Source organism: Gnatocerus cornutus, chromosome 5, assembly GCF_029298725.1.
Source record: "Gnatocerus cornutus isolate USDA-ARS CGAHR chromosome 5, icGnaCorn1.1, whole genome shotgun sequence".
NCBI classification, from domain to species: domain Eukaryota; kingdom Metazoa; phylum Arthropoda; class Insecta; order Coleoptera; family Tenebrionidae; genus Gnatocerus; species Gnatocerus cornutus.
The window spans coordinates 10,439,350-10,457,706 of record NC_142237.1 but is presented as its reverse complement, the minus strand read 5'-3'; the positions used below and the strand labels follow the sequence as shown (position 1 = coordinate 10,457,706).

Below are 18,357 nucleotides of genomic sequence, written 5' to 3'. Positions count from 1 at the left end.
AGCGGCAGACATCTCGATTAGGTCCACGGTTGCGTCTTCCATTCAACAAATTTCTAAAGAAAAATTACATTTTCTCACTGAACGTCACACACGAATAATGACCAAAACAAACTTTCGGATGATACAGATGTGGCTTCCTTACCATTTTCAGCTACTCTTTAAGTAGAGATACGTGTAAACGATTCAAACTCTCAACGGTTAAGTGCATCCGATGGCCCAAACAAACACTGAAAATGGGTGCCGAGAACGGACCAGCATTTGTGAAAACAAATCAAAACCTACGCGCAAAAAGAATCACAAAAATTTCAATTTGGCTAAAAAAACTTAAAAAAATGCGGTAACACCAAGGCGCTAAAGTTGAAGTTTTCGTACTTTGAAGAGTCAGAAAAGTGTCATTTTTTTATTTCAAACTACATTAAGTTCTAAATACCGTTCGGTAAACAAACCTTTCAAAGCTTGGTCTAAAAAATGTACAATAAAAGAAATATTAAAAAACTAGTTTTATAAATTTTCTACATACAGTCGAACTTCCAAAACTCAACTACAATTGGTTCGAGTTAAAGAAATTTTGATTTAAAGAAAAACTAAAAAAAAAATAAAAATTTTATTGATGTACCTACATACTATCGCGGAATCAAAATTTCGAACATCACTTTTTGACATGGCAATGTAAATCAAGCCTTATTGTCATTGTGACTGACATACAAAGTAAACTTCTGACACTTGCTGATTCTTTTATAAATTTTAAGGTTATAAAGACAAAGGACAGTTTACAATTTTTAAACTTCAATCAATTTGATGTTTAAAATTTTGTTTCCGCGATAGTAATCCATTTTTAAATTTTAGGACATACAGGGTGTTCAAAAAATAGCGGACCAACTGATAAGAACGTCAAACTCTAAGACGCTGTGAATTGGAAATGCTGTTTAAAATTTTTATTTGAAGCTTTGTACGGGAGCAAAATAACTTTAAATATTGCGAAAAACGGCAACAGTGTTCAATTCTTTCGGTAATTAATAGGAGTATAATTTTGAGATCAGAGCAACACTTTGGTAGTTACAATTATTAATAAATCATGTAATTGGTTACTATGGTTTGCAATTAAATTTGATAACACCTGACCAGTAAAAGTCACAAAGTAGATTAAGAACCATTTGTTCTCTTTTTGGTATGCGAATAGTCTTGGGTCCTCCATGATCCTGATAAATTTGGTTCCAATGGGCCCATCTCACGTACCTGTTGATAAATTCGTTGAAAAGTATTCTTGGAGGGAATTTGCCAGTTAGGAAATTCACAGGCCTTACTGCCCCTTACTGCTTCTCGACTGTTTCCTTTACGTGTCAGTATATTCAGCAAAATTATACATCATTAGAGAAATAAACTTCTCTAGTTTGTGACACCTAAAAAATGTTTGACTTTTCTAAAAAAATGGTCATTGTCAGGCACTAGGCAACAATTAATTACTAAATTCTTGAAGTGAAATGTTGCCAGATTAATTTTGCGCTCTTGAGCTTAATTTTAAAAGGGCAAAATAACGTTTTGCATCAACATTTAAGGCATTTAAAGACTGTAAGTATGTAAATGTCACCCAAAACATGAACTCTAGTAGAATTTTGTAAACCTTGAGTTCATTATAAGGAAAAATTTGTGCCATAATTAGCGCCCCTTTAAGTGGCTGTAGATTTCCAACAAAGCACTCAATAATTGAAAAAACTTAATTTAGCTACTAGTTATTATTTGAAGATTCACGTAGTGAATAGTTGGTCCGCCATTTTTTGAGCACCCTGTATGTTTGTTCTTACAATTTTTTTCATAAAATTATTTTTTAAAGAATTATAAATGTACTCAGTAACACATGCAATAGTCTTTTATTGTAAAAAAAGAGTTTCAATATTTCAAACGCGTTTTTCACTTATAAATCGCAAACTATAAGGTTCTAACTAACATTTGCATTAAATTGATCAGTGTTTACGTTATCAATGATATCTTTTTAATTTATTAAGTAATTATTTAAAAACATTGTAGGTTCTATTAATGTCACTTTGGCTTGTTAAAATATTAACCTACTTCTTTTTTATTCTTGATAAAAAAAAATCAGAAAATCGCAAAAAAAACAATTTAAATTCTGACAAAAATCACTTAAAACCTTATATTTCTCACGTCGCGAAATGTGAGTATTCAAACTCTACATCGATTTGAGTTTTATAATTTTCTGAAAATTTTGTTAAAGATCTGATTTTGATCTGAATTTTTGGAATATTCTTCTTCTTGCACTTAAAAATTTGTTTTATAGCTCAATTATTCTAGTGGAATATCGTTGTCAGAATCACTACTTACTAAAACCAGATTTTGCGAAATATAACTATATAAGTTTTTTCGGTGACATTGAAGATATTGTTACAAGTTTCATAGATATCTAACACTTTTGATAAACTTCTAGATTTATGGTGGCCTATAAAACTATTAATATATACTTCAGAAGTTTCAAGAAAGTACCACAATATCAGCTTTTACAAACTAATTCTAAGAAAAATTTCGAGTTATAAAAGTTTACACATCGTATGTTGGTAAAATTTAATTCGATTTATAGAAATTTTCGAGTTATAGAATTTTGAGTTATAGGGAAGAAATCACATGTAAATTTTAAGGAAAACGCATGGGAATAAAATAAATTTCGAGTTGTAGAAAAATTCGAGTAATAGAAGTTCAAGTTGTGGAAGTTCGACTGTATTAACACACGAGTGCTGAAAAGGACGAGTGCTTATAAGTGTTATAAAACGAGTTTTTCTAGTTTGCGTATTAAATACAATTTTTTTTGAATGTCTGGGCAATCAAACATGACATTTCGAATAGTTGGTTTTATTTTACAAGTTGGCATCGCTGCATAAATGTCAATTGTGTCAATTTGTGTGCAGATCTGGAGGCCAATGACCTTCGAAAATAATAAAGGTAAATTAATTAAGTAGAGATTCCACAAAAATTTGCAGAAACAATTTGAATTTACATTAATCTGCAATCGTTTGATTTGAATGGGGTGCTACCAACCTATTTCCCAGCTGATGAAATTTCCCTAAATGAGGGAATGACGTTTCAAATTCAAACCAAAAGTCAAAATAAATAACTATTAATAATTGTCGGCGCACAAAATTTCGTGTTTGACACGGCTAGAAAATGTTTTGGAAATGCTCGGAAATTGAAATCCTCGCCCTCCGGCCTCGGATTTCAAAATACTTTCCTTGCATTTCCAAAAGACCATTTTCTAGCCTAGTGAAACAAATAACTATTTTAAATAGACCATGACAGGTTGAAACTTGTCAATGCCCCGGATCGAGACATGGGAATTCCGGTAATCTGTAAGTTTATGGTATTTGCTCCGGCCGAACTACCGTTTTATGGCTCCCTATTTGCGAAACTATTTGGCAAACAGAGTGGTAATCAGGTTAATTGCCCCAATACAGGCCCATTGCGCCCATTCACCCCATTTACCTGTGCGCCTGTAGACCGAGGGGTACCAAACCGGGTGCGAACAAGGATCAAAGCCGCCGCACGGCTAATATCTCTGGCGCCGAAAAAGGCCCATTCACGCTCGTGATGGAGGTGTCTTGGGTGCTGCTTGGGTGGCGCTCGCGCCGTGACCAATGCCGCTCAATGGAACTAACTCTTGTAATAATGCCGTTTCGACATCGTTGCCAAAAAAACAAGCGCTAGATCAAATTTTCGCTGTTAGGAGACTTTAGATGTGGTGGAGGCTTTTGTAAATTTAATTAACACTGTTTCTGCAGGTTACCTGAAGACTAATAGAGTCATTACCGCGAGAGAGGTAGAACGCATCTGCATACGAATCACCTCCGAAGGCCATAAACTCTCCCTTTGTCAACACCTGGACCAGAGAATTCGGCGCTCGTAAAACGTTTTGTTTATTGTGTTTGTCCGATTTATTGTCTTCGCCTTCTTCCTCGGTGGCGAGAATTTTTTCAACATTTCTGGGAAGAGGCCGCCGGGGAATTCATTCATGCACAGAAATAATAGGCACATTTTTTATGGTCAAGGAATTTATTAATGAACCAGACACTTAATGTGAACAGCCAGAATTCTCATTTCTAGAACAATAACTGCGACTCTATCGCCCCGACACGGATTTTTGACAAAAAAAAAACGTATTATTGGCTGCATAACCAAATATTTTCTATTGTCTAAACACTGCAAGTGAAATAAACTGATTTTATAGTGGCATTATCAGTGGGTGAATTTTTATATCAAAATATCTTCATTAGCTTTTTGACACATCAAAAAATAAACATTTCTTCACAATCCACTCAAGTAAGTACATAAACCAACGACACCCATTGTTATTATAATTCTTTCGAGCTTTATCTCGGCTGCAAAAATGTAAAAGCTGTCGAATAATTTAATTAAACAGAAGAATCTGTAAAAGGAAGTGATGGAAGGATATCCATTATAAAGCTATTAGCGCCCTCTTGAGGAATTTATGAAGATGCGACAGCTGCTCATATGGATCCAGCAGCACTTGAACAAGTCATGAAGAATGTCTTCCTGTGACACTTTAAGGGTGGCCTGGAATACATTGTCACCTTTGTCAGGATCTATGTTGAACTATGTTTAGAGGGTTTTACTCGATACGTTCGCACAATAGTCAAAGGAACTACACTGATTTGTGGTTATTCACTCAGCAGTTTGTATTGTCTGCATGTCTTTACACGAGAAAAATGACTCCGGTATTGTGATCTTAAAAGCAGGGGCAATGAGGTAGTCAAAACTGCTTATTAATTACAACAAAAATTTGATTGCTCCTTTTGTTTAAACAAACTGTGAATTCTGTGGCGATTTCAATAAATTATTTTCTTACGAAAATGTGTCAACAAACACGTTGTAAGTCTAGACTTGTGTAAGCTTCATTCGGTTCAACAAAATTATGTTTAGTCTAGGTCAGTAAAGTTCATTATTGCAAAATTACATAATTTATAAATTGACGGTCAAAGCGGATTTTGTCTAAACAAATTTTCCGTTTATTTATACGGCACACATTTTCTCATCATATTCTTAGAAGAGTGGAAAAGTTTACAAGATCAGAATATCAAGAGAAAAATTATGTCCTTGTCACATTTTAATTTGACGCCATTTTCGTTGTTCCTGATTTTTTGACAGGTGAAAAAATTTGTAAACAGTAAACAACGTGTTACTTACATAATAGTCTAGCAAGATGTCGTCTTCAGCCTTGAATATAAATTAAAAATTGGTCATTTACGTAGATTAACAATATTAAAGACAAGGCAAACGGCGACAAAATTTGACATTTTTGCTCGGCGCTGCCAATCAAATTCAAATTAGAAATTCCTGCTGCTCAGTGCACTGATAAATAAGTGATTTAAGAATACGATTATATAAATCATTTCTCTTTTCAATGGTGTTCTGCAGCTTTCAAAAACCTGAGTAAGTAATGGAAAGTGTTCTTGGTACAAATGTGTAACATTTAACCGGAGTCATTCATTCCACGTCTGAGAAGACTGAGAAGACATTGCCGGTTTCTAAATCATTCATTAATCATATTACTAATCATTCCGGATGCCAACAATCAAAATTCCTGTGATTCAAGTATCCCGTGACTATTCAAATTCGCTCGGAAAATTTTTCCCATGATCAGTACGAAAAAGACCATTTCAAAATACAATAAATCTCCTAAAAGCCTGCAATTTTCGAGCGTATCATCCTAAAAGCCTTCGTGTGACCGTTCGGAATGTGCCAATTACGCAGGAACAATGGCCAAATGACAGGGTACAACCCTATGATTAGTAACGGCATAAGTTATGATTAGCAACAGTGCAAGTGAGGAATATCACTCCTTGTTCCACTGACCGCAAGTTTGGGTGGCCGACAAGGCCGTTTGTTTTTTATCCGATTCGCAAATAATGTTGCTAATTTAGACGAGGGACCGTTGAAAATGAAATGGATTTTCGGCAGTTTTTGTTCGCTAAGAGGATAAAAATGTTTGGCCGAAGGATGAAAGGTATTCTTGGTGCAACAAGTGTGTCTAACTAAATCGCTTTGTGCGCTTTTAAATTGAGGCAATTTGGAGATTTACAAAAAGATTCAATGATGCTAATGATCTCTAGGATGGCTGAATTTATACGCTTGATTTCGCACATAATGCCGACAGTTTGGAAGGGTTTGTCTGCGCTATACAAGATAAGTGCCCGGAAAAAGATTTCACTTGACGTCAGAGAAATTCTGCGTTTTTGCCACATCAACCATTTGCGGAATTTGATCTTTGTCGGAGCACAATAGTTTTGATTATTCATTGATTCAATTCGCTTTTACATTTCTGACGTAAGAAAAAATTGCACGACTGGAAACTTCTCTGAGTAATATTTAATTATTTTGTTTCCTTTCTAGTTCATTTTGTCTGTAGACCCAGACTCCATAACTGTCATTTTTACCGAGCGCTGCTAAGAACTGAATAAATTGTTGAATTATTTATGAAGGCCATCGCTGCAACAAGTCCCCTGACGCATATTCATCATCATTACATAATGTAAATGGCTCCCAACACATGCCAAGTGACAACATGTCATGTTTCACCAATTAAATTCTATTATTATTCATGATTAAGTAGATGTATGGAAAGAATTAGCATAAGTTTGCTTAAATCATTAGAATTTGCTGAAAGGCTAATAGGATTACCTAACTAGTGCTGACACCTGGAGGAGATTATTTCAATCCTCAGACACTGTTTACTATTATTCTTTTCCTAAAGTGAAATATAACTAATTAATTAGTAAATAAATTAACATGTATTATGCCAAAATTAACACGAAATCTTCTGGTTCGTTTACACATAATTGTTATAAATAATTTATTTGGAAATATCGAGGACGCCATCTTGTTATTCCTTTTCTTCAATTTATACGAGCAGAATTCGTGTTTTAACACAAAAATTTGAGTCCAAGCAATTTTTTTATTAAAGAAACTATTTAAATACTATTATAACTCTAAAACACAGAATTTGCAGATATTCCGGCATTTAATTATAAAAATTTCACTGTATTTTAGTGTTTTTAATATTGAAGACAGAAGGAATCCAAAGAGTCTACAAGTTAAAAGAAAAAAAATTATATTATGAAACTGTTGAACTGTTTTCACGCCAGCTCCTTCTACCTTGCACCTTCCAAGTGTTGCTAGAATTGATTACATAGCAAATAAATAAGTTAGCCTCCCAATATTCCCATTCGGCGTCTGCAGAGGGCATTGTTTTGACGCTATTGTAGTCGGTAGGCAGGAGCGAGCAAGTCCGGCCCAAATATTAATCAACGTCAGAAAAAGCCCAGCCGAGTCCGGAATCCAGTCGTTCAAACGAACATTTGGTCGACACTGCGACTTTCTTAACCGATGAATGACTTTGTCGTCTGTAGCCGCAGGATCGAAGTATGAAAAAGTATATAAGTATTAATAACGGCACGGCTTTATTAATGTGTTGGCGTAAACGTGCGTGTGGTCTGGAAGGCGGCGCCCTCACCTGATACAGATGTTCCTGCCATTGCAAGAGCCGTTTTCACACCCCCCAGTAACCTACCCTCTTATTATTGTTGGACAATCCTAACAAATTGTCATTACACCATTAGTGTCTGCTTACCTGCCGCTCTTTTCACATTCCTGATTCGATGCGGCGCGTTGTGTGGCGACCCAGCGCCCTAATTTAATTATTAACATTGTGAAACTGTTTCGGCGGACAAGGGTGCACAGCGAGGAGAAAGGAATTTTTAAAATGAAAAAATGGAAACAAAGAATTTTTTAATTAAACGTACCAAATCGAATTCAATGTGGTCTACTAGTGATTCTATATTTGTAATGAACTTGAAATTTTTGACTTTCGGAAAACTTAAGAACGAATTCTAAACTGAAAAATTGAGAGAAAATCGATTTCGAAAAGAGTTTTTATGTTCGCCTTAATTCCGGAGATATCGGGAAAAATCGTTTCCGGAGTTTCAAAATTTTGGCTCTCTGGCGACTAGCCGAAATTTCAAACGCCTCTAACTCAGTTATTTGTTGACTTACGAGAAAAACAAGGTGGTTTTCTTCGTAAAATGAGCCCATATAGCTTAAATATCCTTAACAAATGAACGAGATCTCGATCAAATTAGATTTTCAGAGGGTGTTTTTCAAAAATTTTATTTTTAAGACGCTGCTTTGGAGCGAAAACGACGTATAGTACTATTGAAATATATAGCGATCAAAAGAGAAGCTCGAGATCTATCAACTGGCCAAATCTCAAATCGATAGGGCAAGTAATTTAGGAAATTATTTTTTTTATCGATTGAGTCGCAACATTTTTATGCCCAAAAAAATCGACCATCGAATTTTCGTTTTTTGAGTCTTACCTTTTTGGATTCTACGTAAAATTCTGTGTAAAATAAGCTATAATAACGCAAGTTTACTCCAAAAATAAGCAAGATATCGATTTCAGAAGTTTGACATAGTTGAAGTCGTGTATTTTTTCAGAAAAACTCCAACTTTCGACTTTTGAAAAATCTAAAAACGATTTCTTAGCTAAAAAATTGCGAGAAAAACGATAGCATAAACAGTTTCTTTCTATCTGAAGTAGTTTCCGAGATAGGTACATCTTAAATTTTACAGCTGTTTGCAACACTTTTAGTTAAATTTAACTTCCTTCCATATCCTTTCAAGTTCCTTGATCTCAATATTTCTAATTTTCGTTTTTTTTTGCTCTTAAGTTTTGATGATGTATGAAAGCTTTGTAGTCGTATTTATCTTTAGAACTAGATTATTTTTCCTTCTTGGTATATTTATTCACGGATTGACCTTTTGCAGCATTTGCGTCGTTTGCCACCGCTGGCCTTCATCACAACAGTCCCCTTTTCATCAACATCGGTTATGATTGATTTATAAATTACATTTCCCATTTGTTCTCGGCTCAGTAACAACCATCTACACAACATTAACGCCCGATGTACGCTATAACTCAACCATTAGAGCTCATTACGTATGCGGTCGTACATGTTTATTATCTTAACATAACAACGTCTTTGTAGTCGGCGTTAACCGCATTATTACGGCTAATTGAAGTCGTGATTAATTTCTAAACTAATATTACTGTTACTATAAACCCGTGGCGGTCAGTAGAATTTCGAAAAAATTCAGTTCGTGTGTGGTACCTACATCTAACACTAATCCGGACCAACACAACATAATAAAATCTAATACCTCCAACCTGCCACGATTTGAACATATATGACAGACAATTTTTCACGCATTCTGTCAAACACTGCATGGTGTTCGGTCGAAGCAGAAGGAAGCGCCCGCGCCAAATTAATCAAAATTTGATCGACGCGCTCAACCCTCTTCATCTGTCAGTGGCGGCAAAGATGTAGAAGAGTGGTATGGTAGGAAATAATTAACAAAAAATTAACAGTTAATTTAATAAGATTTAAGCCGATTTAGATCTTCACACGTCAATGATGACGGGTAGTTTTTCAAAAAATCTACATAAGAAAGACATCAAACATATAAACTCGATTTTAAAGCAATTTAGTTTGAATTATTTAAGTGGTGGGTACTTTCTCGAAACGGAAATAGCCAAAATGAATTCATTTCCGTTATGTCCAACTTTGGTGGCACGACTCCGATAATCACTAATGAAATAAACCATCAAATAGATAACCGCGATTAGTTTAGTCTTCCTCAAGACCGTTAAAAAAATTGATGGCTTAACCACAAGCTTCTGAATTTGAGCTAATTATATTTTTACAAAGTCCTATCTTATCGCGTGCGGTGGGTAGCCCACCGAAATAAACCTTCCAATCTTCCAAGAACTCTTTTACGACGGCAATGACGGAACAACATTTTCCGGCAATAAAACATAAAAACACCTCAATGAATATTTCCGTAATTTACAATAGAGCCGCTCCAGTACCTTTTCTTACCTCAATGAATGGTTGTGGGAACTTCTCGTGGCAAAATTTGAATTATCAAGCCCCAAAATAGGACAGGGTTGTAAATAAAGTGACAACGATAAAGTAACAATTTGAGGCACTTTTGGTGCATTTTAAGTAAGATAACCGGCAGCTGAGGACAGGACAAAGAAAAGACAAGCATCACACTCCGATACATGCGAGAGATTATAACAAAACGACCGACCGAATACCGACAGCCAAGTCGACCATGATACGGGTCCAGGGTCGGACAACGACGATTTTTACATGGAAGAAACGCGAGTTAATTGTAACCTGCATTGTAAGTAATTTCTCAGAAATTACAAATCGAATTCGAAGCTAGGAAAGTTGCGATGAATTTTAGAGAATCAAAATCTGAATTTTGTCTATTCCTGCTATTTCACAAATCAAATTAAATTACTTGGAAACCTGGGACTCTCTTTTTTAATTGAATTGTTTCTTACCAAAAAGGGTGCTGTCACCTTCGGAATACTCATTTTAACGGTTCTTATCGCCAAGAAGAATCGTTTCACGTTCAGAGGCACTCCATCGTAGCTAAAAAATGAGTAGTTTCCGATTAAGTGGGCAAGAGTGACTAAGTTCGTTTCCATTAGCATAAGCATTTTAATTGCTCCAAAACAATCAACTTTTTCTTACTTTGAAAAATCAAAATGTCTAACATCTGTCTCGTTTATTCAATAATTCTCAAATTTAGTGGAGCTAACAAGCAAGTCTAAAACAATATTTGCACGAAATTTCAAAATTATAATCCAATTAATAACTGATTTACGAAAGTTTTGCCGAAATGTCCCAATTTTTCTTACTATGGAAAATGAGAATGTCTAAAATCTGTTCTGTTTATTCAATAATTTTCAAATTTGGTGGAACTAACATACAAGCTTGAAACAATATTTGCACCAAACTTTAATACAGATTATAGTTATATTAGTATTATTAACTAATTTACAAAAGAAATTTAAAAATGCTAAAATTTTTCTTTCTCTAAATACCAAAAATTCATATAGTTTATTAAGTAATTATGAAATTTGGTGGAGCTAACAAGAAAGCTTAACACAAAATACCTACGAAATATAAACATTATAATCCAAATAATAAGTGATTTACAAAAGTTTTGCCAAAATATCTTTTTTTTACTTTAAAAAATTTCTAAAATGTGTTTTGTTTATTCAATAATTTTCAAATTTGGTGGAGCTAAAATAAAAGCTTAAAACAGTTTTAAGCCTAAATTTCAATATTATAGTATAATTATTAACTGAATTACAAATGAATTTTCGAAATAACAAAATGTGTCTTCCTCTGAATACCAAAAATTTCTAAAACTCATGTCCTTCATTCAATAATTTTGTAATTTGGTACAGCTTACAAAAAAGTTTAACACAGAATGTGCACCAAATTTCAAAATAACAATCCAATTAATACCTCATTTACAAAAGTTTTTCTAAAATTTCAAAATTTTTCATATTTTGAAAAATAAAAATGTCTAAAATCTGTTTTGTTTATTCAATATTTTTCAAATTTGGTGGAACTAACAAGCAAGCTCGAAACAGTATATGCACCAAATTTCAATATTATAGTCTACTTATTGACTGATTTACAAAAGAATTTTCAAAATGACAAAATTTTTCTGCCTCTAAATACCAAAAATCTCTAAAATCCGTCTTGTTTATTCAATAATTCTGTAATTTGGTGGAACTAATAAGAAAGCTTAACACAAAATATGCACCAAATTTCAAAATTATAATTGAATTAATAACTGATTTATAAACGATTTTTCAAATGACAAATTTTTTTTACCTCTAAATTCCAGAAATTTCTAAAATCCGTGTTCTTTATTCAATAATTTTGTAATTTGGTGAAGCTAACAAAAAAACTCAACACAGATTATGCACCAAATTTCAAAACTATTATAGTTAAATTAAAAACTGACTTACGAAAGTTTTGCCTAAATGTAATAATAAGAGTCATTATTTCACTTGTTGGATTATAAACGTTATTATACTTCTCTTATATTCATTATTTAACAGTTGCAGCTAAACATATTTTAAAAATCACTTAAATCCAGGAGATTTGCCCACTTGCTCCTTCCTTACTTTTGATTTCTAGCCGTCTCATGACTGCTTCTTTTCCGCTTAACGGAATTCGTGTCTGCATTCCGCTCGATCTTTTTCGTTTTTGGATGTGATGAGTTACCCGACGAAGGTAATTAATTGGTACAAATGAGCATCGCTCTCAAGATGCTGTGGGAACGAATAGTAGGCGTCGATCCTGAGCAAATCCGGACTCATTACTCATATTGCATCTCCCCAGGTATCTAGATCAAGATTCGTGGAGCGATATGATCAGTTGAATGATTGGCGTTTTTAATTACAAACATTTACAATACTAACAATTGTTTCTAATCGTGAGCGATGATGGTTAACGGTGATGCTCTTCTTGTGAGGCGGTACAGAACTCGCTGTTCCGGATTATTGCGGTTTATATAAAACGTCAATGTGCTTATTTTGCGATTATAAACAGATGTTTTATTTCCTGGTGCTTGATTATATTGCGGACTTTAAAACATGATTGCACAGTTAAATTCTTCAGTTCAATAAGAAGTAAAGCATCGTTTTGTTACCGATCAATGCTAAGAACCAATCCTCTCACTTATACTGGGTGGCTCATTATACAACTATCCATTTATTTATCATTTTTCATCTTTCTTTAAACACGAGATTTATTACACTATATTAAACTTAAGAGTTATTTGTTATCACGACAAGAAAATAAAGTGTAGTTCGCAACAAAATAGGTATTCAGAGTCAAATATAACACTCTGTAAATAAATAATTATAAGGATGTGGTATAAAACATAAAAATTACGCACTACCTTATTAGAGTTTTACGATTAGAAAGCAAAGATGGGATTGATTAAATGTTAATCCATTTAAATATGAATTTTCATTTCTCACATTGCGATATTTTATGTTAGTTCGTATTTTCTTCGTTTTTTGCTTCTCTTCTCTAATCGGTTGGCTCTTGTTCACATGGGAACCATTGATGCTCCTGATTTTTACGCAAAAGCTGCGAGAAATATCGAATTTAAGAAACACAACAGAAAATTACACCTAATCATCGCATCATCTCCTCGACTGGTTCCATTGAGTACGACCCTGAATAAAAAAAGATCAAGATGTACAAATAAAATAACAAACAAAAGTAAAGTTTTAAATGGCTCTCTCGAGCTGAAAGGCATAAGCAGCAAACATTTAACAAAAGACCAACTAGTCAAGCAATAGCGCGGCTAAGAGGGTATTCCGGATATCTGTTACTAAAAGAGGTATAATAGGACGACGGCATAATACACTCAGATAGCCATATCATGCCATCTTAATCCGAAGTTGTGAGCAGAGCTTTAGAAAACTCGAAGCGACAGAACTTTCAATTAGGTACATTATAATGTATTTGTAACACATATGGCAGGGTCGGAGTGGCCCGTACGACACTAGAAAGATTAATATTAGTCCTACCTGTCTCCCTTCCGATTAGAGGAAGCCCTTTATCTAATCAACCCTTAATTAAAGCAACTCTGGCACTAATTAAACGCTGATAACAGTCACAAAGGCATTTCTAAATGAGAATAGATAAGCTGCTATTAGTACTAAAAAGGACCACCCCAAACCCTGTTGGTGGTTAAGCCGCTTACGTCATCTCGCAATGACACTTTTTTTAAGCACGAAATGAGTTTATTGTATTCTTGCATGGCTGAGTTGTTTCAAAACGTTTTCAGGGAAGTATTTAATGCACATTAAAGAGAGTTTTCTTTAAGGAGATAACCACGCATTATATTTGTTAAACATTGTCACCATACTAAGCTCTCAATGATTTGTCACGAAAATGCGGTTTTGTAGGAAGTTTGCGCTTTTAAAAACGAAGCAGTTTGATGCTGTCACTTGAGAATGTTTGCTTACTTTACAGGTTAAAGTGACATTTAGTAAATAGAATAAAACACAACTATCCGTAAAGCACATATTTGCATAGGCTATTGACAATGGTCTAGTTGGCCATGCTTTTGTTTCTCTGTTGTTTTTGACAGCGCTTGTTTGATTTCTTGGGTCAACAGGAGTGGAGGATACTGACAGGTAGTATCAACCTGTGAAATGAACTGAATTTTATTTTATATCCCAAATTCGTGGCGAAGGATTTGGCGGCAATTTTCACGAGTACGTGAGACATTCGACAAGGTGGTACCCACAGCATAGTACCACTCCAAACTTGAGGTGTCAACAAACAAAACGAGATTTTGCAAAGTAACACCAAAAATCCGAAAAAACGCCATTAGTGGATATGACAATTGTCTATTTCAGTGCGGCTGGTAATGTGAAAGTCAATAAGAAAACCTCAAGCGGCGTAATAGTCCAAATATAAAATGCGTCTAGACAATACACGGCAGACAATATTGATTTTTCAGACGCTTTTTAAGACGAAGACTGTGAAGCAATTTCAACTGTAATTCATACACGTATTTTCTAAGTACACATCCTGAATTAATCAGCATTTCCTAAAAATTGCATAAGTACGCCAAATCTGTACTTAGTAAAATTTAAATCCTCTAAAAAAACTTACATACTTAGGAGTGACAAAAGTCAAATATTGAATTAACAATACGAACCAACCTGTCAGTTTTACCTTCAATTGTTCATAAGGCGGACGTTAATTAGTGGCGATGAAAGTTAAACCACATAAATATGCCATTTTTTATTCTCTTCCTGATCTTGATCCATGCGTTTAGCACCATCGAAACACCAGAAAGGTACGTCTCTATAAATTCACTAAAATCCAAACTTCCAATCCTCCAAACTCTCCAATCAATTTGAGTGATTTAACCAAACCTAAACAAAATTCCTTCGAAATTAAACGTTCAGGCAAACATCACGCCCAAGAAGACATTTCCTTTATTTCACTTCGGAACGGATGTTAGCACAAGAAATTTGAACGTCTCAAAAGGAAATTAACAGTTTTTTTTTCCAGATCAACACCTATCAAATCACAACGGAAGAAGTCGTTCGCAGCTGTGATCTTTTCGAGTTCTACAAACATCGCGCCATCGGACAAAAAACCGTGTCAATGGTTAAAACGCCTAAAGCACCAAAGCAAAATTTGTTGGAAACGAAGAGGCGTCGCCGAAGTACTCCTTCAAGCTAAGTGGCTCTCTGTTAATAGTTGTCAGACTTTATTCGAGTGAGTAGACTAATAAAAAATTTAAGTAAAAAAAAATTCCTCCAGGTTTGATCAATGGAACTGTTCAAAACGCGACTTCTTCTTCAAGAATATCTACAGAGAAACCGCTTTTATGTACTCCATAACTTCGTCCTCTCTGGTGTTTTCGATAGCAAGAGCTTGTTCTGGAAGCACGTTGGCTGGGTGTACTTGTGGAAATCCTGGTAAAGTCCAGAACTCTTCGAACTTCAAATGGAGCGGGTGTAGCGACAACATCAAATTTGCAAACAAGTTTACAAAAAAAATCCTTCAACTTCGGAAAAAAGGCGATGGTTTTAACGCAATCGTCAAATACAACAGCGAAGTTGGCATCAAAGTAGCTCTGAAGAGATTCGAAAAAGAAATCATATGCAAGTGTCATGGAGTTTCAGGTCAGTTTATATCTACAAACACACAACTTTAATTTTCAAAAAATTTTAGGTTCTTGTATATTGAAAACTTGTTACAAACAATTCCAATCTTTTTACGTCGTCGCAAAGCAACTCAAAGAATTATACCACACGGCTCAACAAGTGCAGTCCCAAAATAATATCCGCTCGTTTAAAAGGGATAAACAAGCACAAAAGCTCCTCTACTTGGAGAGTAGCCCGAACTTTTGTGCCACCACAGTTGGCCGACGCTGTAATAATACAGAAAACTGCGCTACATTGTGTTGCGGAAGAGCTTCCTATTCGACTGAAATAACGGTGAACAACGATAGATGCGACTGCTGGTTCAACCAGAAAGAATTCAATGTAACTTGTCGCACTTGTAGAGAAAAGAGAAAAATTTTCATTTGTACATAGGTAGCTGTTGTAATGTGATACACGTATTTTACTTTGGGGTCTACGCTAAAGAATTGAAGATTTTTAATATAAAAATTTTGAATTTTTTTTTAATTTGATTGTAGAATTAGTCCCAAAGAGGTACCGTTATGATTATTTTTAAATTTATTTTATTTGATTCAGGGCGATCAGCTTTTTTTAGTTAAATTAATTTACAGATTACGGTGACAATAAGAATTGCTGATCATACCGAAGATTAGGTATTTATTAGAAATTTTATACTTACATTTAAAAAACTTTAGTGACTTTTAGTTGTGTGCATCTGTTGTAACATTAATTATAATTTAAAAATACTGGCATAATTACAACTTTACATAACTCATTTTGACTTTTTTTAACTCGTTTAATATTACGTTGGTAATAATAAACGCTTCCAATTTGATTACTTATTGACGTAAATGAAAATTTTGCAATTCTGCGTAAAATGAGCACTAGTTTAAGTTTACTTTAAAAATAAGCGAGTCAACGAGGCTAATACATATAGGAACTAAAAATTCACTCAGTAAATTTAAAAGCTTCTAATTCGGTTATTTATTATATACGTGAAAATATCGCAATATTTTTGATAAGAAATGAAGAAAACAATACGAAAAAAAAAACAGAATAATAAAATTCTGCTTACTTAATAATGAATAGATTTTATAACACTATTTGTTTAGTACAATAAGCATCTAATTACTATCTAAAGTTTAACTGACATCTTTTTAGCTTTCTTTATCCGGAGTAGTAGCATCTACTTGACAATGGCTTCGTAGCATTAGTAATTTTATTGCAATGGTAGTTTCACTCAAGATGCTACCACCACTATCAAGGGCTGATAGAGTCAAAAGCATGGTGGAATCGAAGGACAATGGTACTGGTGATCCTCTGGATTCAATAATTACTTGTTTTGTTGTAGGGTCGTTTGTTGCCTTCACGTAAGTTTCTGAAAAAACATTTTAATATGAAAACAGACACTTCTACAAAATATGTAAAAAAATCATACCGTCACTTAATTTAACACTAATTTCGTCTAAATCTGTATCTATAAAGATTAGTTGTCCATCGGCGGTAATTATAGACGGGATTCCATTCGTTTCAAAGTAAACAAAGTTATAAAGTGATTTTAAAAATTTTGACTCAAAGCATGATTTGCTGTTATTTTGATCCTTTTTTAAAGTAATTGTTATATCTGTTGACAGCGGAGGTTCTCCTGAGTCCTAAAAATATAACACAAAACACTCACTCATTAATGTTGTACAAAATAATCTAATATCAATTTCAATCTTGTAAAAAGTAAAATGACCAAAATTACTTCGACTTACTGTTGCTGTGATGTCCAAGACAATATCCGATTCAAATGTTAGAAGACTTTGAACCTTTAGAATCGCTTGACGCTCTTTGGGTACTCCTGTTTTTTGGCTTTCAATTTGGAAATTAGAATTCGTAGTAGTAAAGATAACATCATTGTCCGATAAATCTATATCTTTCAAAATTATTTTGTCCCCAAAAATTGTAAGATCAATTTTTTGTATCAAAGGCGATGGTAGTGTGTATTCAAAAGCAGTCTTTTCAAATGTTGGAGCATGATTGTTTACGTCTTGTACATAAAATTTGATCATCTAAAATAAACCAAATTAGTTAGCAGTGAAATTCATTTCATAAAATAATAAATTTAATTAAAATAAACCGACCAAAGTAGCTGTTTTGGAGTCATCGTTACATGTGAATAAAACGCTTTTTCTTATGGAATACAGTGATGAAGTGTCTACATCTGCCAAATACTCCTCTAAATAGGTTAATTCGTCGAAAGTTGCAATAATTAATACAAAATTTTCTATATAAACATTTAAGAACCTTGCAGAATCGTCATCATTTGAGACGTCATGTACCACTATTATAAAAATGAATTGTAATACTTGACTTATTGTGCTTGATGGTGTACTTACCCAAATTCCCTGTAACTTCGTATGATGTTGAAAATGGTTGATTGTCGCGGATATCATCCAAGTTAATAAAATCACCTGTGGCATATAAATCCGGAATCTTACATGAACCAACTAGAACATAAATATTGTGAAGTACCAACCAAAGTATTGTTTCTGTATAGTTCAAATTCTTACCAGATATAAATAACTATTAACCATACATTAATCATTTAAAATTAAATTTCATGCAAAAGTACCTATCGTCAGTCAGTCGAGTTATTATTACTATGAAGTTCAATTCGTGGAGATTTAAAATTATTCGCATGAGGCAGTGAATATTGAACGCAAATTAAAAGTGTAATGTTAATCAATAATTAAACA

The 18,357-nt window shown here is 33.9% G+C and overlaps 2 protein-coding genes across 2 annotated transcripts; one reads left to right on the top strand and one right to left on the bottom strand.

The window, feature by feature from the left end:
* The first annotated feature begins 14,660 nt into the window (after positions 1 to 14,660).
* On the top strand, positions 14,661 to 16,361 carry Wnt4 (Wnt oncogene analog 4). Its single transcript, XM_088037165.1, has 4 exons — positions 14,661 to 14,778; positions 14,997 to 15,206; positions 15,252 to 15,616; positions 15,666 to 16,361. The coding sequence occupies exons 1-4, from the start codon at positions 14,714 to 14,716 to the stop codon at positions 16,028 to 16,030; spliced, it is 1,005 nt and encodes a 334-aa protein (XP_087893291.1). The 5' UTR covers positions 14,661 to 14,713; the 3' UTR covers positions 16,031 to 16,361.
* A 150-nt stretch (positions 16,362 to 16,511) lies between these two features.
* On the bottom strand, positions 16,512 to 18,301 carry LOC148174362 (uncharacterized). The gene is made up of 9 exons (XM_088036814.1): positions 18,263 to 18,301; positions 18,172 to 18,184; positions 17,998 to 18,108; positions 17,743 to 17,942; positions 17,374 to 17,670; positions 17,055 to 17,268; positions 16,807 to 16,994; positions 16,732 to 16,740; positions 16,512 to 16,556 (listed from the first exon to the last, which is right to left on the bottom strand). Exons 1-9 carry the CDS (start codon positions 18,299 to 18,301, stop codon positions 16,512 to 16,514), a joined length of 1,116 nt encoding a protein of 371 aa, XP_087892940.1.
* Between the last annotated feature and the right edge of the window lie 56 nt (positions 18,302 to 18,357).

Coding starts and splice junctions, on each gene's coding strand:
- Wnt4 (XM_088037165.1), top strand. CDS start 14,714: ATGCCATTTTTTATTCTCTTCCTGATCTTGATCCATGCGTTTAGCACC. Junction 14,779..14,996: donor ACCATCGAAACACCAGAAAG/GTACGTCTCTAT, acceptor TTTTTTTTCCAG/ATCAACACCTATCAAATCAC. Junction 15,207..15,251: donor AGTTGTCAGACTTTATTCGA/GTGAGTAGACTA, acceptor AAATTCCTCCAG/GTTTGATCAATGGAACTGTT.
- LOC148174362 (XM_088036814.1), bottom strand. CDS start 18,301: ATGCGAATAATTTTAAATCTCCACGAATTGAACTTCATA. Junction 17,943..17,997: donor CGAAGTTACAGGGAATTTGG/GTAAGTACACCA, acceptor TTTTTATAATAG/TGGTACATGACGTCTCAAAT. Junction 17,671..17,742: donor ACTCCAAAACAGCTACTTTG/GTCGGTTTATTT, acceptor GGTTTATTTTAG/ATGATCAAATTTTATGTACA.